The 23,524-nt window shown below is 41.7% G+C and overlaps 1 protein-coding gene across 1 annotated transcript; it reads left to right on the top strand.

The window, feature by feature from the left end:
* The first annotated feature begins 9,036 nt into the window (after window positions 1–9,036).
* agpat9l (1-acylglycerol-3-phosphate O-acyltransferase 9, like) lies at window positions 9,037–22,230 on the top strand. Its single transcript, XM_055887786.1, has 14 exons — window positions 9,037–9,141; window positions 11,014–11,174; window positions 11,883–11,949; window positions 13,738–13,886; window positions 14,193–14,338; window positions 14,695–14,769; window positions 14,911–15,000; window positions 15,163–15,256; window positions 15,511–15,626; window positions 15,991–16,046; window positions 20,253–20,338; window positions 20,478–20,606; window positions 20,789–20,868; window positions 21,591–22,230. Exons 2-14 carry the CDS (start codon window positions 11,031–11,033, stop codon window positions 21,703–21,705), a joined length of 1,347 nt encoding a protein of 448 aa, XP_055743761.1. The 5' UTR covers window positions 9,037–9,141; window positions 11,014–11,030; the 3' UTR covers window positions 21,706–22,230.
* The last annotated feature ends 1,294 nt before the right edge of the window (window positions 22,231–23,524 follow it).

Below are 23,524 nucleotides of genomic sequence, written 5' to 3'. Positions count from 1 at the left end.
TTTTTATGCAAAAGTAAAAGTAAAGTCAAACAGTATAAAAAAGAATCACGACACTTGTGATAGAAACAGGACATTTCGGTAAAATTTTATAAATGACGAGAGATCATTTGTTTGTTCAGCATGGTGAGATCTTTTTTGTGTCTGTAAAATGTATTAGGCAAGAAATGGCGGTGGAAATGCATTTATGCACAAAAATGTATATAATAACCATCATATTGAAGTAAACTTGAAGTCATGTGATGATATGGTGTGTGGTCCTCCCACTACAACTCGGGAAGCCATGCAGTTAGGCTACAGCTGACGTAAGTTATGATGAATTTCTCATGGTGGTGAAAGTGCAAGGTGATGAGCTTGATGCTCCTTTCCTATATACAGTATATCGGGAGTCTTATTCTGCTGACATGATGATCAATGATTGGCTGCTGTTTGAACAAATAAAAATAATATTTTGTCCATAATAATGTCTTCATGTAGGCTACACCCACACTGTATCTGTGAGCTGTTGGCTAGAGCAAAGGAGCCAATAACGGAGTGAGCACATTAGCTTCAGTGCATTCAGAAGGTATTCAGACCCCAGACCCCCCTTTTGTTATGTTACAGCCTTATTCTAAAATTGTTTAAATAGCAACTTTTCCTCATTAATCTACCCACAATAGTGTGTCGATTTGTATGTGACTACGTGTATGTGACCAATAAAACTTGATTTGACAATACCCCATAATGACAAAGCAAAAACAAGTTTTTAGACATTTTAGCAAATTTATTAAAAATAAAAATAAGTATTTGAGACCCTTTGGTACGAGACTTGACATTGAGTTCAGGTGCATCCTGTTTCCATTGATCATCCTTGATCAACTTGATTGGAGTCCACTTGATTGGAGTCCACCTGTGGTAAATTCAATTGATTGGACATGATTTGGAAAGGCACACATCTGTCTAGATAAGGTCCCTCAGTTGGCAGTGCATGTCAGAGCAAAAACCAAGCCATGAGGTCGAAGGAATTGTTCGTAGAGCTCCGAGACAGGATTGTGTCGAGGCACAGATCTGGGGAAGGGTACCAAAAATTGTCTGCACCATTGAATGCCCCAAGAACACAGTGGCCTCCATCATTCTTAAATGGAAGAAGTTTGGAACAACCAAGACTCTTCCTAGAGCTGGCCGCCCGGCCAAACTGAGCAATCGGGGGAGAAGGGCCTTGGTCAGGGAGGTGAGCAAGAACCCGATGGTCACTCTGACAGAGCTCCAGAGTTCCTCTGGAGATGGGAGGATCTTCCAGAAGGACAACCATCTCTGCAGCAGTCCACTAATCAGGGGCCTTTATGGTAGAGTGGCCAGACAGAAGCCGCTCCTCAGTAAAAGGCACATGACAGGCTGCTTGGAGTTTGCCAAAAGGCACCTAAAGAGTCTCAGAGCATGAGAAACAAGATTCTCTGGTCTGATGAAATCAAGATTGAACTCTTTGGCCTGAAAGTCACGTCTGGAGGAAACCTGGCACCAACCCTACAGTGAAGCATGGTGGTGGCAGCATCATGCTGTGGGGATGTTTTTCAGTGGCAGGGACTGGGAGACCAGTCAGGATCGAGGCAAAAATGAATGGTGCAAAGTACAGAGATCCTTGTTGAAAACCTGCTCTGGACCTCAAACTGGGGCGAAGGTTCACCTTCCAACAGGACAACTACCATAAGCACACAGCCAAGACAACGCAGGAGTGGCTTTGGGACAAGTCTCTGAATGTCCTTGAATGGCCCAGCCAGAGCCCGGACTTGAACCTAATCGAACATCTCTGGGGAGACCTGAAAATAGCTGTGCAGCGATGCTCCCCATCCAACCTGACAGAGCTTGAGAGAATCTGCATAGAAGAATGGGAGAAACTCCCCAAATAAAGGTGTGCGAAGCTTGTAGCGTCATTTACATAATTTTAAAAGTTTTTATTTAACTGGGCAAGTCAGTTAAGAACAGATTCTTATTTACAAAGACGGCCCACCCTAGCCAAACCCGGACGATGCTGCGCCAATTGTGCACCACCCTATGGGACTCCCAATCACGGCCGGATGGGATACAGCCTGGATACCCAAGAAGACTGGAGGCTGTAATTGCTACCAAAGGTGCTTCAACAAAGTACTGAGTAAAGGGTCTGAATACTTATGTAAATGTGATATTTCAGTTTTTTTTTTAAATGATAAATTAGCAAAATAATTCTAAACCTGTTTTTGCTTTGTCATTATGGGGTATTGTGTGTAGATTGACGAGGGGGGGGGGGGGGGACAATTTAAGTAATTTTAGAATAAGGCTGTAATCCAACAATGTGGAAAAAGTCAAGGGGTCTGAATACTTTCCGTAGGCACTGTATTTTTATTTTCTTGTATTTACCCCCCTCCCCCCCTCCCCCAGCCACATTAGCATTGGATTTTGGGGATCATAACGAACTACAAATGCCATGATGATCTGGATGAGCCTGCCGACCCAAGGTAAATGTAAGAATCTCTGGATTAACTAATATTAGTTACATTTAGTAATTAAGAAATTGGCAACATTTCTTGAAATTGGCAATTTTGAGAATGGTCTTTTGCAAGTTTCAAATTGACACAATACCTGTTAGCAAAGGTGTCAGCTTGAGATGACGTTCAGTAGATTGCAGGGATTTGTAGTCTTGCATGATATCTCCTTAGATGCTAATTTGCATTTTTGAATCTGAGAGTAAATAGACCCTCTGAGTCAGAAAGTCACCTTGTCCAAGAGATTTAAATGGTTATCAAAACGTCACGCCAGTTGCTCAAGTGTTTCTGAAATTCCCTATAGGTAAAATGAATGGTGGAAAAACGATTTTATCCATTTCCCTGTTTGACTGCTAGGTTTATCGTTATTATGACACCTCCACTGTGGAGCTCTATATACCGTTATTATGGGAGATACCCAAGTATTCTGTTTTGGGGTTTATGCATATAAACATCATATCCTGTTTATAATACCTCAAGCTTGTATCCCAGTTATGTGAAATCAGGGGAAAGGGGGTACCTAGTCAGTTGTACAACTGAATGCATCGTCCACATTTAATCCAACGCCTCTGAATCAGAAAGGTGCGGGGGCTGCCATAATCGACATCCATGTCTTCTGCGCCCGGGGAACAGTGGGTTAACTGCCTTTCTCGGGCAGAATGACAGATTTCTACCTTGTCATCTCAGGGATTCGATCCAGTAAGCCCAACGCTCTGACCACTAGGCTACCTGCTGATAAGATGCCTGGGTTATGCTGATCTTGGACAAGATAACGTGGCATGTAAACGTCTTATCCCATTTACTGTTGTTTTTCATGGTCTGCGAGTTGCACATATCATGGGTGTTGTGCAGTCTAGGGTGTTGTGATGAGATTTTCATCTGATTGTCAAACAAATTACTTTTTTTAAAGTACATGCGCAGTCCAATCCACCATAATAATTTCATAATTTATTTTGCTGATAATCCGTACTGGACCGTACAGCATACTAGCTACTTTCACCTCTAACTTAGACATGTTTCTGCTTATAATTTCTGACATTTGGTGGGCCATAATATGGGTGCTTGACTGCTGTTAGGTCAGAACGCTCGGATCAACCCTACTCCTTGGCCAGAGCGTCCAGTGAGAGAAATGCTCTGAATTTACGAAAGGACACTGAAAATGCTCTGAGTTTAAGAACACCTAGAGCGCACACTCTGGCACTCCAGATTAATTTTACGAACATATCTGGAGTATAAACCAGCCTTCAGTCTTAATCTTTAGTTGTTTAATACATGGCTTCACATGTGAATCCTTAAAGAGCTGGGTGGGGCTAAAGCTTAAGAGGGTGTGAATGATACTGAATGGGTATAGACAAAGAAGAGCTCTCCATTAGGTGTACCAAAACGTTAAAGGGCCATTTTCTCAAAAGTGAGATTACCAGTTTATCAACTTTCAAAGCAGAATTACTTTCCCATTGTTTGTCAACTGTAGTGTATGACATACTGTTTTATAGCTCTGAGTCTCTACTTTTATCCAATGTAAAAAACACCTTTAAAATTTTGCTACAGTGTTTTGCAAAAGTATTCATCCCCCTTGGCATTTTTTCTATTTTGTTGCATTACAACCTGTAACTAAAATTGATTTTTATTTGAATTTCATGTAATGGACATACACAAAATAGTCCAAAAACATAAAAGTGGTGCGTGCATATGTATTCACCCCCTTTGCTATGAAGCCCCTAAATAAGCTCTGGTGCAACCAATTATCTTCAGAAGTCACATAATTAGTTAAATAAAGTCCACCTCTGTGCAATCTAAGTGTCACATGATCTGTCACATGATCTCAGTATATACACCTGTTCTGAAAGGCCCCAGAGTTTGCAACACCACCAAGCAAGCGGCACTATGAAACCCAAGGAGCTCTCCAAACAGGTCAGGGACAAAGTTGTGGAGAAGTACAGATCAGGGTTGGGGTCTAAAAAATATCCGAAACTTTGAACATCCCACGGAGCAACATTTAAATCCATTATTAAAAAATGGAAAGAATATGGCACCACAACAAACCTTCCAATAGAGGGCCGCCCACCAAAACTCACAGACCAGGCAAGGAGGGCATTAACCAGAGAGGCAACAAAGAGACCAAAGATGACCCTGAAGGAGCTGCAAAGCTCCACAGCGGAGATTGGAGTATCTGTTCATGGGACCACTTTAAGCCATACACTCCACAGAGCTGGGCTTTATGGAAGAGTGGCCAGAAAAAAAGCCATTGCTTAAAGACAAAAATAAGCAAACACGTTTGGTGTTACCCAAAAGGCATGTGGGAGACTCCCCAAACATATGGAAGAAGGTACTCTGGTCAGATGAGACTGAAATTGAGCAAAAATCCCAGTGGCTAGATGTGCCAAGTTTATAGAGACATACCCCAAGAAACTTGCAGCTGTAAGTGCTGCAAAAGGTGGGTCTTTAAAGTTTTGACTTTGGGCGGATGAATAGTTGTGCACGCTCAAGTTTTTTTGTGGTTTTTCTTGTTTGTTTCACAATAAAAAATATTTTGCATCTTCAAAGTGGTAGGCTTGTTGTGTAACTCAAATGATACAACCCCCCCCCAAAAAATCTATTTTAATTCCAGGCTGTAAGGCAACACAATAGGAAAAATGCCAAGGGGGGTGAATACATTCTCAAGCCAATGTACATAAGATCGATCCGGTCGGTCACATAAGTTTGGACATTTGGTTGGCCATTTGTTTATCAAGTATAGTTAGATACATGCAGCTTCTCTTCTATCATAATTTGTTGCCCTACAAGACTAAATAAAGTAGTGCTCACCAGAATAATGTCTAACATCGATATAATGAATGCGTTAGTAATCTAGTTAACACCAGTAAAGTTGTCTGTTTCGTTTAGGGACCGGGGAGAAAATGCAATAGCTCAAACAGTGGAAAGATTGTTCATGTGCAAAATGTCCAATGTCATCAGTTTCACCGGTTTTATGGAAATTAAAAGCTGAGAAAACGATTAAACACATTTCTGATAAGACTTCAGTTTTTCTTGGGTGCATATTTTATGTGGTTGAAATACTGTCTGCTTGCATAACAGTGTCAAAGGTATACACATTACATGTGGCTTCACATTTTCTCAAGAGATGCTGTAAGAAAGACATTTCTCCACTCCTGTTCCAGAGTAAAAATGTACATTTGTTGTATCATTTTACTGCATTTTAATGCATAATTCTGCAGGATTTAATATTACATGTGAGAAGTTATAGGCCTTAGTCAGTGTCCATATTTCAGTTACAGTTTAACCCATATGAACCAATTAGGAATATTCTGTTTATTCACGGATACAGGGATACTCATGAGCGGGATATCAAAGGTGCTATGAGCTACTATCCGGAATACTTTGGACATGTAAACGTGGTCAATGAAGGTAACAGCCTCTACCTTTATGTACAGTACATAGCTATCTCAATTACCTAGTACCCCTGCGCATCCATTCGGTACTGGTACTCCCTGTATATAGTCATGTTATTTTCTACTTACTGTATATAGCCATGTTATTTCTACTTGTTATTTTTATTTGTTATTAATTTCATTTTTTTTTTCATTTTGTATTTCACAATTACTCAATCTTCAAGAAAAATCTAATGAATATCAATATGCAGATGGTTTATGCCCACTAGTTGACGATCATCTTACTCTACATAGACAAAACATGTGTTTGAGTCATGAGTCCCCCTACCATCTCTGTCGAGCATGTGCACAATAATAAAATTTCAAAAAATTATCATTCATTCATGGAGCATTTAATATCCTATGGTTATTTGTATGACTTATTCAAACTGTCCATGAATGTCTGCAAAAATACATAGCCTCATATAATACATTTAAAAATACAAAAGTAGGCATCAGATTTCAAATATGTGATTACACTGGCAAAATTGGGAAGAAGTGGAATAATAAAATACGTGTGGGGAATAACAGTAGTGTTCTTGCTGACAAGCACAGTAATTACCCTATATTTTAGCCCATTGTTAAGAATGAGAATTGTTCCACTGATCAGACTAAATAAAGTAAATACATAATAAAATCTGTCCCTACACCCTAACCAAATAATTGTTATATTTATTGCCCCCCCCCTCTAGAATAGAACTTTTGGGTTCACAATCTCTAAGACAAAAAATATTTTCATAGTTACAAATCAGGTCACCCTACCAAACTTCCCTGCTAAAACATACAGATCTCTGTCTGCTGCCTTTTCGTTGTCAGAGATCCCTTACTAAGCCTTACTAAACCAATCATATGCTTCAATGTGTCGCGGTTCACAGTGCGGTGGCACGACAGGACAGGACAATGATAAAGGCTCCTTTCCTGATGTTAAATTGCAGGCGCAGATGCCCCTATTTCAAAACGATATGGAGCACAATTAAAAAGTTAACGCGCGGATTATATTGCGGACTAATTCGAAAAAATGTAAGCGGTAGGCTCTTTTCAATGCGTGAAATAAGAGGTGTGCCCTGAGTGCGTGAGAAGAGGGTCAAATTGTTGTGTCTCACGGCTAATGCATGAGAGTTCACAGCTCTGGGCTAATCTTTTGAATACATGTAGTAAAAAATAAATTACAGCAACAACATATAACATTAGCTAGATATATATAAGGCTAGCTAGCTAGATAATGCTAGCAGCGTGCTAGCTAGCTAGATAATGCTAGCAGCGTGCTAGCTAGCTACGCTGACAACTATTAGTGCCCTATTTGTTGATGTTGATTAAATCCACATGGAAATAAACTGGGAAATTCCCACACCCAATTCGTGGCGAGTCAAAACAACTCGGAACATTTATTTGCAGTTGTTTTGAACGCGGCATTAAATGCAGAAATATAAGTAGCCTTCGTCATTCTTCGGAGGTGGAACCTAAAAGTGCATTTCCTCCTGTTGAAATAGTGACGGCAACTTGACGCTAATAAAACTATGACGCTCATATTTGTGTAAATTCTTTGGAATTGTAAACTGGTTGTCACTGAGTAGGCTGCCCATTTCATGGGTGCACACTCCATAGATAAGGCTATACAGTCCAATATTAATATTCAATACGCACAATAGATGAGCTAATGTGTCTCATTTCACAGTGTTTGCTGTCCTGCAATAAGAGTTATAAGAGGTATGACCCTCATATTGGTGCAAACTACATAGTTCTGTTCTGTGGGTGTCAATAGGTAGACTGATAGCCCACTCCATGAGTGCACACTCCATAGGTAAGGCTTACAGTCCTATATGAATGTTCAACACGCACAATAGCAAAAGTTACCGGTAACATTCTGTTAAAGGTCTCCAAAGCACATACATCCCTGGGTCAATCCTCTTTTCAGTTCACTGCAGCTAGTGACTGGAATGAGCTGCATCTAACACGCAAACTGGACAGTTTTATCTCAATCTCTTCATTCAAAGACTCAATCATGGACACTCTTACTGACACTTGTGGCTACTTTGTGTGATGTATTGTTGTCTCTACCTTCTTGCCCTTTGTGCTGTTGTCTGTGCCCGATAATGTTTGTACCATGTTTTGTGCTGCTACCATGTTGTGTTGCTACCATGTTGTTGTTGTGCTTCTACCATGTTGTGTTGCTACCATGTTGTTGTTGTGCTGCTACCATGTTGTGTTGCTACCATGTTGTGTTGCTACCATGTTGTTGTTGTGCTGCTACCATGTTGTGTTGCTACCATGTTGTTGTTGTGTTGCTACCATGCTGTGTTGTCATGTGTTGCTGCCTTGCTATGTTGTTGTCTTAGGTCTCTCTTTATGTAGTGTTGTGTTGTCTCTCTTGTCGTGATGTGTTTTGTCCTATATTTAAACATTTAACATTTTTAATCCCAGCCCCCGTCCCCACAGGAGGCCTTTTGGTAGGCCGTCATTGTAAATAAGAATTTGTTCTTAAGTGACTTGCCTAGTTAAATAAAGGTTAAATAAATAAAAATATTAAAATAAAATAGCTTGACTGGTGAGCTGTGGCTCATTTCACAGTGGTTTCAGAGTCGTGCAATAAGAACTATGATGATAATATTTGCGTAAACTCTACATAGTTGTGTGCTGTGGGTGTCACTGAGTAGGCTGGTACCCCATTTCATGGGTGCACACTCTATAGCAGTGGAGGCTGGTGGGAGGAGCTATAGGAGGATGGGCTCGTTGTAATGGCTGGAATGGAATTAATGAGCGGAGTCAAATGTGATTTCCATGTGTTTGATATCATTCCATTAATTCCACTCCAGCCATTACAATGAGCTCGTCCTCCTATAGCTCCTCCCACCAGCCACCACTGCTCTCTATAGTTAAGGCTGTACAATGCATATGCCCCAATGCAAGTATGCAGTCTATTACAGCCACAGTGAGATCTGAACAGTTTGTTTACTATTTATTGTCAAATAAATACATTATTGTATTTATTATTAAGTTATGTAACAACATTTCAACCTTGTTTAGCATTATCTAATCCAAATATGGAATTATTCCCCTATTTGTTGCCGTTTGGATCAGTTTCAATTATGGACTTTTATTTTGAAAGCGAACCGCAAATTCCACTATTGTGGCTAATCCCTATTGTGGTTAGCTTCACACATAGTCGTATGAGTTCTACAATAGGGAAGGGCATGGTAACATGGACTGGAGTTTAACAGGTAAGATCCACCACGCCGGGCTGAATATCGGGAACCAAACTTTGTAATTGTCCGGCCAGGTCTGGACAATTTGCAGACAGTTTTTTGTCAAGCGATTTGGTTTAGTTGTGTCCAATAGCCTACTCTGTTTATAATTGGCTATTGATGTTGAAATGAATTGAGCGTCTCTGGTTGAGGTTTTTCGTGACGAGCGTATATGTTGCGCAATCTCAAGTTGGTGAAGTTTATTTTAAATGGAGTTTACGATCGTCAGCCTAGATAGATTTGTATTAGCCTATAATCAAATGCTGGGCTTCTTTCTGTCGCGTTTGAACTTGTCATTTCAGACATGCGCCATGGATTTGTTGATAGTAGTCCTACTTGGCCCATTATTATACTGATCAAAAATATTAACGCAACATGTAACAATTAACGATTTTACTGTTACAGGTCATATAAGGAAATCAGTCCATTTAAATACATTTATTAGGCCCTAATCTATGGATCTCACACGACTGGGCAGGTGCGCAGCCATGGGAGGGCATAGGCCCACCCACTGGGGAACCAGGTCCAGCCAATCAGAATTCGTTTTTCCCCACAAAAGGGCTTTATTACGGACTTAAATCCTCCTCAGTTTCATCAGCTGTCCGGGTGGCTGGTCTCCGTTGATCCTGCAGGTGAAGAAGGGGCTGGCATGGTTACACGTGGTTGTGAGGCCGGTTGGATGTACTGCCAAATTCTTTTAAATGAGGTTGGCGGTAGTTTATCGTAGAGAAATTAACATTTAATTCACTGGCAACAGCTCTGGGGGATATTCCTGCAGTCAGCATGTCAATTGTATGCTCCCTCAACTTGAGACATCTGTGGCATTGTTGTGTGACAAAACTGCACATTTTAGAGTGGACTTTTATTGTCCCCATCACAAGGTACACCTGTCTAATGATCATGCTATTTAATCTGCTTCTTGATATGCCACACCTGTCAGGTGGATGTAATCTTTGGCAAAGGAGAAATGCTCACTAACAGGGATTGTAAAGAAATTTGTGCGCAACATCTGAGAGAAGCATTTTGTGCACATGGAACATTCTTGGAATCTTTGATTTCACTTCATGAAACATGGGACCAACACTTTACATGTTGCATTTATATTTTAGTTCAGTATAGTAGGCCTATTTCAGCTCCCCTTGTGTTTTTGATCTAATAGATTGCACATTCTATGTTATTCATATATATTTGTTTCATTCTGCTTTACACAGTCACACACATACCTGATTTGTAGCTATGTGTGTGTTTGTCCTGAAATCTGAGTGGTATCATTTTCCACCCTCTCTAGCCTATAGTTAAAGGGATAGTTTACCCAAATAACAAAATTATCCAAATGTTTTCCTTACCCTGTAAGCAGTCTATGAAAATGGTATGACAGAGATCCATGCTTTGGTTTTCTTTACCTGGCCACTGTCTCCAAAAGCTACATTTTCTTTCTTTAAGGAATTTGTGGAACAAATCCAATGCAAGTCAATATCACTGATATTAGCATTTTTCACATGTCATATGCAAAGCATTGTATTATTGATCAAATCATGGATTTAATTTGCTGTCTCACCTTGTCCATAGACTGCTTACATGGTAAGGAAACCAATATGTAATTTGGGTGAACTATATCTTTAACTGTAGCAAATGACGTAGTACTGTCAGATATTGAACCAACAACACCCTGAGCTTCTGTGCCATAAAAGTCCAGGCTTCATGACAGACTTGGCTCTTACATACAGAGAGGCTATTCTGACACCCTTCAATGTTGGTTCAATGTGTGTGTTTATGTCCCTGTCTCCCATAGCCTACACATAAGCTTGCTATGCTATTACTGCTATCAATCTCCTGTTGTTTCTGCAGGGTGACGGTCTGTAGCGATGGAGGATTTCTGGGTGGTGGTTCTGGAAGGGCTGAAGGTGTGGGTCTACCTCATTGTTGCTCTTCTCATGGTGCCTGCCATGTTTGGCTTCTCCCTGGGCATCTCTGAGACATACATGAAGATCCTGGTCAAAACCCTTGAGGTAAATTGCCTCTTCAGAAGTAGGCAACCAACCAACTTCCACAGACTTGGGGTGGGCGGGGGTACAACAACATGGGAAAGAGGAAACACATTACTTACACACTGTAAAGTCTGGTAAACTGCACCACTCAGACAACGTGATGGGCACAGCTTCATGTGTCTATAGTTGTCTTAAATGGTATCTATTCATCATGTCCTAAATATAAGACTTGTGTCCTTAATGTATGTATTTCTACTACACTCATTAGTGAGGGAGAAAAAAATCGATACAGTTTCATATCGCAATATTATTTTGAGCTGGTGGGCTGTACCTGCACCAAAACTCCAGTAATTTCCCTTCATAGCATGTTCTCATCTTCTTAAATATGGAGCCAATTTGTTTTCAATTTGTTTTTCTCTTGTTCCTCTGCAGCAGACATATGGTGAGCAATATGTTTGGAACATTGAATCGCAATAAATGTATAGAACTGACATGATTTTTGACAGAAAAGCAAGTATGTTCTCTACTCTGCACTTTTCCATCTGAACATCCTGTAACCTTGTGGCCTCCTGGGGGGGGGAAACAAAACTTTCAAACATTGTCCAGGGACTTATCTGGGCTGAGAGTTCAGGGGTGAATATGTGTATGTCTTTTCTCTCCTGTCCTGCTGTGGGTCATGGGGTGAGATGTCAAAGGCTAAAGATGTTTCTCATCTCTCCTGTTCTCCAGTGGGCCACGTTGAGGATTCAGACAGTCAACAAAGAGCACCATATAATCGAATCCCCCTCATCCAACGGTGAGTCAATGAGCAGAGCTCATTGGATTAATTTGCTTGATCGATTGATAGGATGGATGAATGGATAGAGAGAGTTATTTTCTCATTGGTCTCTGATAAGGAAATGATTGTGGGGATTCCCTAAAGTTGCATGGTTGATATTGTAGGCTTACAAGTCTGGCCAATGTGTGGGAAAGAAACCTCAACGTTTTCAGTCAGTCCCTTTGCCCTTGAGAAACTCATAAAGAAACATATACAGTATGTTTCTCCTCTCTCTCAACAACACTGGTTCCCAAAGCCACTGTTTTATCTGCTGTGTTCAGAAGCTAATTTACATGTATTTAGAACAAATCCTGTATGTTAGTGTACCATAGTAGTTAAACAGGTTTTCCTTTGTTGAGTGCATTGAAAATATCATGTCAGGACTGTCAGTGGTTGAAATAGGTTGTATTTATAATATAGATATTTTCAATGTGCTCAAGGCACGTTAGTTGGGATGGGGTAACCTATATGAAATTATAAACTGGATGGTTCAAGCCCTGAATGATGATTGGCTGACAGTATGACAATACTTACATTTTTACTGCATAATTATGTTGGTAACCACTTTATAAAAGCAATAAGGCACCACTGGGGTTTGTTGTATATGACCAATATACCACGGCTAAGGGCTGTATCCAGGCACTCCGCGTAGCATCACGCATAAGAACAGCTCTTAGTCGTGGTATATTGGCCATATACCACACCCCCTCGGGCCGTATTGCTTAATTATACCACTGAGAACCTAGAGACAGTGTAAACCAGATTAAAAAAAATATATATGTTTTTTTTATAGTGCTTGGCAGGGGCTTGCAATGGAGAAGGCTTGGAGCAGTCTCTGTTAATTAGCAGACTGTGATCGTGAGCATTTACAATGTTCTGTGCTGAATGATGTGGCTCTGTGCCGGCTGCCTATCTATCCACAATCACTTCACAATCAGCAGTCTTATAGGTTTGTCAGGGGGCAATTCAATCAAACTCACAGCGCTGTGTTCACTAACCAGCAAAGCACATCAAGATGCTCTTTTAATTTGTTATATATAAACTCACAGGATGGTTTCTGTACTGTACTCCCCTCACTGTAGATGCTGGTTGTAGTTTTCAAAGAAAACAAATGGGTCGCAGCATAAACATTGCTTTAGCAGGATTGATTGAATTCAGCATAAAGTCAGTCACTGTCTCTCTCTCCTGAACTTTGCCTCGTGCGTCATCAGATTGAGTCTCCTCAGCTGATTTCACTGCCTTCAGACCTCTAGGAGGAACGGATACACTGTGGTGGGGTAATCTGATCCTAGACCTGTGATTACCTCGAGATGACAGACACACAAAGGGCCGTTTACTATGTTTGATGGCCTGTCATTTCTTATGGATTCTGTAGGAAAATGATATTGGTGATTTAAACTGATTAGGGTTGTGGTTAGTGATTCTTCCACTCAGCTATCAGCCCAAGATATCTCTTTCTCAATATGGTGCAACAGTGTGAGTTAGTTGGTGACACTCTCTTAAATGTGTTGCAGTTCTGTGACTCATTTCCTTCCTCGACAGCTCCTAACATGTCCATGGTCGTTTGACATATTTGTCATTCAAAATTAATAAACTTATTGGACTTTGAAGCTCTTTGTTTGTGACTCTGTGAATGTTGTCTGTATTGATGGTAAAATATAAAACGAATTAATCTTTATCAACTACAGATAGCGGTACGATATGATCACATCTGAAAATGATATAGGGTTGACTAAGTGATATCTTTGTGTGTGTGTGGATTTCCAGGCCTCATCCAGAGGGATGATGGTTCTATGGAGGAGGAGCTGGGGGAGTTGAGACGCAGTCGCCCCAAACCACCAGTGGGAGGGGACTTCACACTCAGCGACTGTTTCTACTTCTACAGACGAGGCATCGAGGACATCGTAGAGGATGAGGTGAGATCACAACTAGAATAAGATTGCTGCCTAATTCCAAATGTACCCCTAATGCTAGATATTCCATGATGGCCCCTGACAGATCTGAGCTATACAGTAATGCCTAACCGTCTGGTAGGATAGATGAGTTTCCTATTTATTGCCTTTACTGCACACATTTTCATATCAACGAAGGGGCATCAGGAAGTGTTTAGGGCCAGGGGTTGATTCAGGATTGGGAAAAACAGTACAACATCTATTCAAAGTCCAGACATTCTTTCTGTACAGGTAGGCCTACATTATTTGTGATGTTCTTCTGATTTCAAGGTGACCCAGCGGTTTTCCTCAGAGGAGCTGGTGTCGTGGAACCTGCTAACTCGGACCAACAATGTCTTCCAGTACATCAGCCTCAAACTGACTATGGTCTGGGGGCTGGGCGTGTTCATACGCTACTGCATCTTGGCTCCACTCAGGTAACACCTGGTAGTGTGAAATCATTCATAATCACTGTTCCCCTATAGCAAGGCCTCAGTTCTCCTACAGTTCACATCCCTGAACCAAACATACATGCCATACACCAGTGATATTAAATGCAGTGCTTACCACAAATAATCCAGCTAGTGGCTGAATAGACAGGATGCACAACCACAGATATCAATAAAGTGTGGAGCACAGGTGGGTGCTGAGGGGAAAACGGCTCATAATAATGTCTGGAACAGCGCGAATGGCATCAAACACCTGGAAGCCATGTGTTTGGTGTATTAGTTACCATTCCACTGATTGCGCTCCAGTCATTACCACGAGCCTGAGTGAGAATGTTTTCTTTCAGGATCACGCTGGCATCTATAGGCCTGACCTGGCTGGTGATAGGAACCACTGCTGTAGGATTCCTCCCTAACTGGAGGTACACTTACACAGCTTTGAATCTACAAGTTCACACAGGATTGTTTTAAAGACTGAGACATTCCTCTCGTCATTGTATTTTAGTCATCTTTAAGGTAGCATCTTGTGTGTCCGTGTGTCCGTCCGTCTGTGTGTTCTGTAGGCTGAAGTCCTGGCTGAGTGATTGGGTCCATGTGATGTGCTACAGGATCTGTGCCCGAGGCCTCTCCTGCACCATCCACTACTATAACAAGTCAGTTAACTGACCTCCCCTCTCACACATCTCTACTCAGCAAGCTATTACACACCATCCTGTCCCCAAGTGACCCTACTGTTGGTCCTCCTGATGTGTGCAGAGATTATAATTTTTTTACTTTAACGTGTGTGTGTGTGTGTGGTCTCTCTTGTTTTACAGAGAAAACAGACCCAGAAAAGGAGGAATCTGTGTGGCCAATCACACCTCCCCGATTGATATCGTAATTCTCTGCAACGACGGGTGTTACGCCATGGTACGTGAAATATAGCTGACATTAAGCCTCGCTTGAAATGGCTGAACTGTGTGAAATTTGTTGATTGACGCTCAATTGACTGCTTTCTCTCTGTGTAGCCTATTTTTATTTTGTACACCATTTTAGACATGTTTATGTACTTTACATGTATCTGGCAATTTACTACTTTATACTTCTTTAATCCTAATCAGATGAATTGTCTGTGAAAGGAATTCTGAGGACTTTATCGTTTGATTTGATCTGATGTGTTTTAGGTGGGCCAGTCACATGGTGGTCTGATGGGAGTGCTGCAGAGGGCCATGGCCAGGTCCTGTCCTCACATCTGGTTTGAGAGAGCTGATATGAAAGATCGCCACCTGGTGGCCAAGAGGTGAGCTTACCTGTTCACTGTTATTCCTATCTCTACCTACAATGTTCAGACAAGCAATGACATGCCCATTGAAAATGGCTACAGACAAATAATCAGTCATATTTCCTCATCCAGATAATATACTCCTGTCAGACAGCTTACTTACAGTATGTTCTCTGCTTTATAAGTGCTTGTCAGTAAAACCAAACTCTAGCACATTCATGCACAAATGTATTAGTCACAAGTCATTGCCATTGACAATTAGGGATATAATTTAACACTGACATTTTCTGATAAGGACATACATTATAGTTCCAGTTGGAGCTATGTTCATACTCCTCCCAGATATAAAGTTTGGTTTTCTAACTGTTATTAATGTTTACAGGTTGACGGATCACGTGAATGACAACACAAAGCTTCCTATATTGATCTTTCCAGAAGGTGGGTTCAATTTGATTTGGATAGTCATTCCATCTGTAGATGCTCTACAATCTACTAACCCTAGCTCTAACTTTAACCCTAAGCTTAACCCTCACCCTTATTCTACCCCTAACCCTAGCAAGCAGTTGCTTATCAACAGATGGTCATGCTAACAACAAACTATCTGTAGAGCATCTACAGATGGAAAATCCGGACTATCCGAATAAAGTGTGACCGGTAAGTGCTACATTGGCCCAAATGGATTAGCATTAAGTTGCCCTTAGACACTGATTTAAGCCAGTGCCTTGGTTAGGTAGGGTAAGCTGATCCTACACCTACAATATACATATGCTGTATACCAGGTATTCCAAACTGAAATAATTTTCTTCACATTTTCAAACAGTACATTTGTATTTTCCAACGGGGCTATATATTTGGGTGAGTTTATTTTCTCGCCTGAGTAGCCTCGTTTCACTGCCAAAAATAAATTTAAACCATCTAGTGTTCAGCGAAATAACAACACAATGTCAAATACAGGTAGCCTAGTCAAATAATTAACATCCTATCACATTAACTGTTACTCTCTCGTGGGAAACCTTCACTCTTGCGCAGACATTTAGAAACGAAACATGACCATTTGAAAAATAAGTCACAGGAGTTTTTTTTTGCAAAAATAAAGACGTTTGAGTAGTAAGACATGTATAAAAGCAACAGGTACCATTATTAAGAAGGGACTAGAAGCGTCTTATATGGTGAGCTACTGAGTGGCTAGGACAGGCAAGCCCCATACTATTGTGGAGGACTTAATTCTTCCTGCTGCCTCCGATATGGCTGGGACAATGCTGGGGGAAAAGGCCCAAAAAACTATATAGACAATGCCTTCATCAAACAACACTGTTAACGACACATCGGTGACATGGCAGGAGATGTTTTGAAACAATTGCTATGCGTTTCAGCTGGATGAGTCAACAGATGTGGCGGGCCTGGCACACCTCCTGGTATATGTCTGTTACATTTATGGGCGGTAAATTAAGGAAGACATCCTCTTCTGGAAACCAGGACAACATGAGAGGATATTTTTAAAGTACTGGACAGCTTTGTGACATCAAATTGAATTTGGTGGTCAAGATGTTGGTATCTGTACTGATGGCGCAAAAGCCATGAAAGGGAGACATGGAGGAGTGGTAACGCGAGTGCAAGCAGTTGCTCCCGACGCCACTTGGGTACACTGCAGCATCCACCGAGAGGCTCTTGCTGCCAAGGGAAATCCTGACAGCTTGAAAGACATTTTGGACACTACAGTGAAAATGGTTAACTTTGTTAAAGCAAGGCTCCTGAACTCTGTATATTTTCTACATTATGCAATGATATGGGCAGCGACCATGTAACGCTTTTACAACATACTGAGGTGCGCTGGTTATCAAGTGGCGAAGTATTGACACATTTTCTTTTATTGAGAGACGAGCTTAAAGTTTTCTTTACTGACCATAATTTTCACTTGTCTGACCGCTTGCATGATGACGAGTTTCTCACACGACTGGCCTATCTGGGTGACGTCTTTTCTCGCCTGAATGATCTGAATCTAGGATTACATGGACTCTCCACAACTATATTCAATGTGCGGGACAAAACTGAGGCTATGATTAAGAAGTTGGAGCTCTTCTCTGTCTGCATTAACAATGACAACACACAGGTCTTTCCATCATTGTGTGATTTTCTTTGTGTGCAAATGAATTCAAGCTTACGGACAATGTCAAATGTGATATATCGAAGCACCTGATTAAGCTGGGTGCGCAATTATGCAGATACTTTCCTGAAACAGACGACACATACCACTGGATTCTTTATCCCTTTCTCTAGTCCACTTACCGATATCTGAAAAAGAGAGCCTGTGAAAATCTTCTGTGAAAATGTAATTTAATCAAAAGCCACTGCCAGATTTCTGGATACTACGCTCAGAGTTTCTTGCCTCGGCAAATTGCACTGTTAATTAAGACATGTACCTATGTGAGTGGATTCTCGGCCGTCACTAGCATGAAACTAAATACAGGAACAGACTGTGTGTGGAAAATGATTTAAGACTGAGACTCTCTCCAATACAACTCAACATTGCAGAGTTATGTGCATCTTTTCAAGCACACCCTTCTCATTAACCTGTGGTGAGTTATTCACAATTTTCTGAACAAATAAGGTTTTATATGTAAGATGGCTAAATAAATAGAAAAAGTTATTGATTATTGCTGTATTATTTGTGACCTGGTCCTATAAGAGCTCTTTGAAACTTCCCACAAGCTGGGTTATGACAAACTCGCACTCATTCTTATGTTTAATAAATGTATAGTGTGTGTGGCAGGCTTACAATGATGGCAAAAAGCAACATTTGAAAGTGCTCTGACCCTGGTGATAGAGGGGGTACGCAGCTGGAGTTTGAATGTTTGAAGGAGTACGGGATTATAGAAAGTTTGGGAACCACTGCTGTATACAGTATATGCAAGTCACGTGTGTGTGTGTGTGTGTGTTATATATACACTGCTCAAAAAATAAAGGGAACACTTAAACAACACAATGTAACTCCAAGTCAATCACACTTCTGTGAAATCAAACTGTCCACTTAGGAAGCAACACTGATTGACAATAAATTTCACATGCTGTTGTGCAAATGGAATAGACAAAAGGTGGAAATTATAGGCAATTAGTAAGACACCCCCAAAAAAGGAGTGATTCTGCAGGTGGTGACCACAGACCACTTCTCAGTTCCTATGCTTCCTGGCTGATGTTTTGGTCACTTTTGAATGCTGGCGGTGCTTTCACTCTAGTGGTAGCATGAGACGGAGTCTACAACCCACACAAGTGGCTCAGGTAGTGCAGTTCATCCAGGATGGCACATCAATGTGAGCTGTGGCAAAAAGGTTTGCTGTGTCTGTCAGCGTAGTGTCCAGAGCATGGAGGCGCTACCAGGAGACATGCCAGTACATCAGGAGACGTGGAGGAGGCCGTAGGAGGGCAACAACCCAGCAGCAGGACCGCTACCTCCGCCTTTGTGCAAGGAGGTGCACTGCCAGAGCCCTGCAAAATGACCTCCAGCAGGCCACAAATGTGCATGTGTCAGCATATGGTCTCACAAGGGGTCTGAGGATCTCATCCCGGTACCTAATGGCAGTCAGGCTACCTCTGGCGAGCACATGGAGAGCTGTGCGGCCCCACAAAGAAATGCCACCCCACACCATGACTGACCCACCGCCAAACCGGTCATGCTGGAGGATGTTGCAGGCAGCAGAACGTTCTCCACGGCGTCTCCAGACTGTCACGTCTGTCACATGTGCTCAGTGTGAACCTGCTTTCATCTGTGAAGAGCACAGGGCGCCAGTGGCGAATTTGCCAATCTTGGTGTTCTCTGGCAAATGCCAAACGTCCTGCACGGTGTTGGGCTGTGAGCACAACCCCCACCTGTGGACGTCGGGCCCTCATACCACCCTCATGGAGTCTGTTTCTGACCGTTTGAGCAGACACATGCACATTTGTGGCCTGCTGGAGGTCATTTTGCAGGGCGCTGGCAGTGCACCTCCTTGCACAAAGGCGGAGGTAGCGGTCCTGCTACTGGGTTGTTGCCCTCCTACGGCCTCCTCCACGTCTCCTGGTGTACTGGCCTGTCTCCTGGTAGCGCCTCCATGCTCTGGACACTACGCTGACAGACACAGCAAACCTTTTTGCCACAGCTCGCATTGATGTGCCATCCTGGATGAACTGCACTACCTGAGCCACTTGTGTGGGTTGTAGACTCCGTCTCATGCTACCACTAGAGTGAAAGCACCGCCAGCATTCAAAAATGACCAAAACATCAGCCAGGAAGCATAGGAACTGAGAAGTGGTCTGTGGTCACCATCTGCAGAACCATTCCTTTTTTGGGGGTGTCTTACTAATTGCCTATAATTTCCACCTTTTGTCTATTCCATTTGCACAACAGCATGTGAAATTTATTGTCAATCAGTGTTGCTTCCTAAGTGGACAGTTTGATTTCACAGAAGTGTGGTTGACTTGGAGTTACATTGTGTTGTTTAAGTGTTCCCTTTATTTTTTTGAGCAGTGTATATATATATCTCAATTATACAGGGCCTTGCGGTTTTCACCCTTTTCTGTCATTTTGGAGAGCATTGTTGTTATCATAGGATCTTTATACTGTATGTTTGTGGAGGTTGTGGCTTAAGTCCATATTTCTGGTGTCGTCAGGGACCTGTATCAACAACACATCTGTCATGATGTTCAAAAAGGGAAGTTTTGAAATTGGAGGAACAATATATCCAGTAGCCATAAAGGTGAGGCATCAATATCACTGCTTCTGTTCAGTACTTTTCCCTAAATCACGCAAAGATGGCATTCGGAAAGTTGCAAGAAAATGTCAGCACATCTTTGAAGAGGTGTTCTGTCAACTGTGGAACCATCTCCCTCCCGCAGTATGACCCTCAGTTTGGGGATGCGTTCTGGAACAGTGCCAAGTACAACATGGTGAGCTACCTGCTGAGGATGATGACCAGCTGGGCTATAGTCTGCAACGTCTGGTACCTGCCAGCCATGACCCAACAGGTGTGTATACAACACAGACACACACAACCTGCCAGCCATGACCCAACAGGTGTGTATACAACACAGACACACACAACCTGCCAGCCATGACCCAACAGGTGTGTATACAACAGACACACACAGACACACACAACCTGCCAGCCATGCACCAAGTGCCACTGATCTATTTCCTCTTTTCACAGGAAGGGGAGGATGCTGTCCAGTTTGCCAACAGAGTCAAGTCTGCCATCGCACATCAGGGGGGACTAGTGGACTTGTCCTGGTAAGAATATCCTTCCGTCCTTCTATAAGGATTTTCTGATACATCTGAGGCATAAACATTTGACAGCCTAACTGCCTCGTACTGGACTGTCTTTGACCTAGGCAGTGAAGGCATTGGGGACCTCTTTGCTGAGGAATGGGATTGTTTCTCTTGAGTGTGTTTTGTCATCTTGTAAATGTGTATAATGTTTTATTTGTAAATTGTGTATTTGCTCCTGAGTGGCGCAGTGGTCTAAGGCACTGCATCTCAGTGCTTGAGGCGTCACTACAGACACCCTGATTCGAATCCAGGCTGTATCACAATCGCCGTGATTGGGAGTCTCATAGGGCAGAGCACAATTGGCCCAGCGTCGTCCGGGTTTGGCCGATGTAGGCCGTCATTGTAAATAAGAATTTGTTCTTAACTGACTTGCCTAGTTAAATAAACAATAAATATACAGGGCTCCCCTGTAAAAGAGACCTTGGTCTCAATGGGTCTCCTTGCTAAAATAAAGGTGAAACAAAAAAGGCACACATAATTGCTGTAGATTCGCTTGAGCACAGATACGTTTGTTTCTTAGAAAATGTGTCTCATGTGGCTGTTGGTAGAGCATGGCGCTTGCAACACCAGAGTTGTGGGTTCAATTCCCACGGGGAACCAGTTTGGAAAAAGTATGAAATGTACAAAAGTGTCTGCTAAATTACAAATGTAAATGTTTCTTACGTGTGTTTGTTCCTGTGTAGGGATGGGGGCCTGAAGAGAGCCAAGGTGAAGGATATGTTTAAAGAGGAGCAGCAGAAGATGTACAGCAGCATGGTGGTTGGGAGTGAGGAGGACAACAGCAGTCACAGTGACTGACACCCTCCACTACCACATGAAAGGGGGAGTATGGACATCCCTGCCTGACGACTGACTGACTAATACCGAGGACTAGACTGCCATTGTGTGGATGGACCATTCAGTGATGTAACATTTACAGTGTCTTGCAGACTGTATGATAACTGATAAGCCAATGGCATTACAATGGAAAGACTGCGTCAACACTAGTGCAATGGAACTGTAAAGGAGATGAGGTGACAGGTCTGATTGGAATAGCTCTTTATTGTGCTGCTATAAAAAAATGGTTCTGCTAGGAAATTACTATGAAATCCTGTTTGGCATTTGAATAAATGAATAACCTTGCAAATAGTCCATTTGTGACCGTATAACTTTTTTTGTTGTTTAATCTCAAAGTTCTGAATGTCAAAGTTTTGTTATGCATATACAGTGACTGTTTATTTTTTCTCCAAATGTTTTTTCCGTAGTTTTTCTTCTGTTTGTTGAGCCCAGTAGATCAATCAATGCTGCTAATCGTTTGAAAATAAACATTAGTCTACAGCTGTTCCCTCTTTTAGTGGTGTGTTTATTAACAAGCTCAGCTACTACAACAAGGTAGTCCGAATCAGGAAAACACTGTCAATTGATGCTTTTAAATGTTTTATAAACCGTACTGTGACTAGTTTTGCATGGTACCACGATTTGATATCACGGCAGTGGCGATTTTAGCATATAAATCTTGGCGGGGCAAAAAAATATAAAGTGGAATGCATTTCAGCAAAGCCACTACACAACACGAAACAATACATTAATTGCACTCAAACGGTGCCCACAAACTGTTAGGACCTACATAAAGCTGTCCCAACATCTTACCACTGCCTACACCTGGCTATCAGCGGAGCCTTTTCTGGCAGCAGAACAGTTCATTCAGCCTCTTTTACTGCCTTTTAAAAAACATGGCTGACTTACTTGAACAAATGTGGTTTCTAATGACAATTAAGATGTACAAACTATGGCATAGGGGGACGACAAGCAGATAGGAAGCAATCCGTCATTTCGATGACGGATTGAGCGAGCGAGGACAGATGAGCGAGCTAGGACAGATGTAACGTTAGTCAATATAAATATTTGTTTAGCACTTTTAAAACATACAGCGACAGAATTCAGAACATGGGCTGTTCTTACAGTGCTCTCCCTGTACACCAAGTTAGAACCGTAGGATAAATACATTATTCAATGATTAAATTGCTCTAAAACAGGATATAGGCTACAGTAGAACAGTCAAAAATAGGCAAAGTTAAGAGGGGTAAATAGACAATTATTAAGGTGATGCACATGGGCTACTGATATCTTACTACACAACATACTTAGTATTACTTTCTTAGCTACAGTATACATATCTCCCTGGCATATTACATCATTTATGAAGCAGCATACAATACATTTTTGGACTAGTATTGTTGTGCTCGGCTCACTTGAATAGGAAGGTGGCGCGGCGGTCCTCCGAGTTAAGTTGTTTTGAGCGCGGCACAAATCATGCTTCATTGATTGACAGCATGGCCAATGTTGAATGTTTATCATTTTAAATGTAGACAAGAGCCCCTTAATCCTAGATTTGGGACCACACAGCCACTGTTACTGATTCCTTCCAAACCACTTGTTGAATTTGCGATTTCCAACTTGTGTTGGATGACCGATGAGCACCGATACAGTTTATATGTAATTTATTTTCATAATTTCTCTTCCTATGACAAGGATAAAAAATTATTTGCCAGTAGATTGTTGACATGATTCATGATGATGACTGCTAGCTGAGATTGTGAAAGTATGACGTTGACATGATCAGTCCAATCAAAGCTAC

The sequence above is a fragment of the Salvelinus fontinalis genome, chromosome 28 (genome assembly GCF_029448725.1).
Source record: "Salvelinus fontinalis isolate EN_2023a chromosome 28, ASM2944872v1, whole genome shotgun sequence".
In the NCBI taxonomy this organism is placed as follows: Eukaryota; Metazoa; Chordata; class Actinopteri; order Salmoniformes; family Salmonidae; genus Salvelinus; species Salvelinus fontinalis.
The sequence above is the reverse complement of the archived record's forward strand: the minus strand, read 5'-3'. Positions and strand labels throughout refer to the sequence as shown.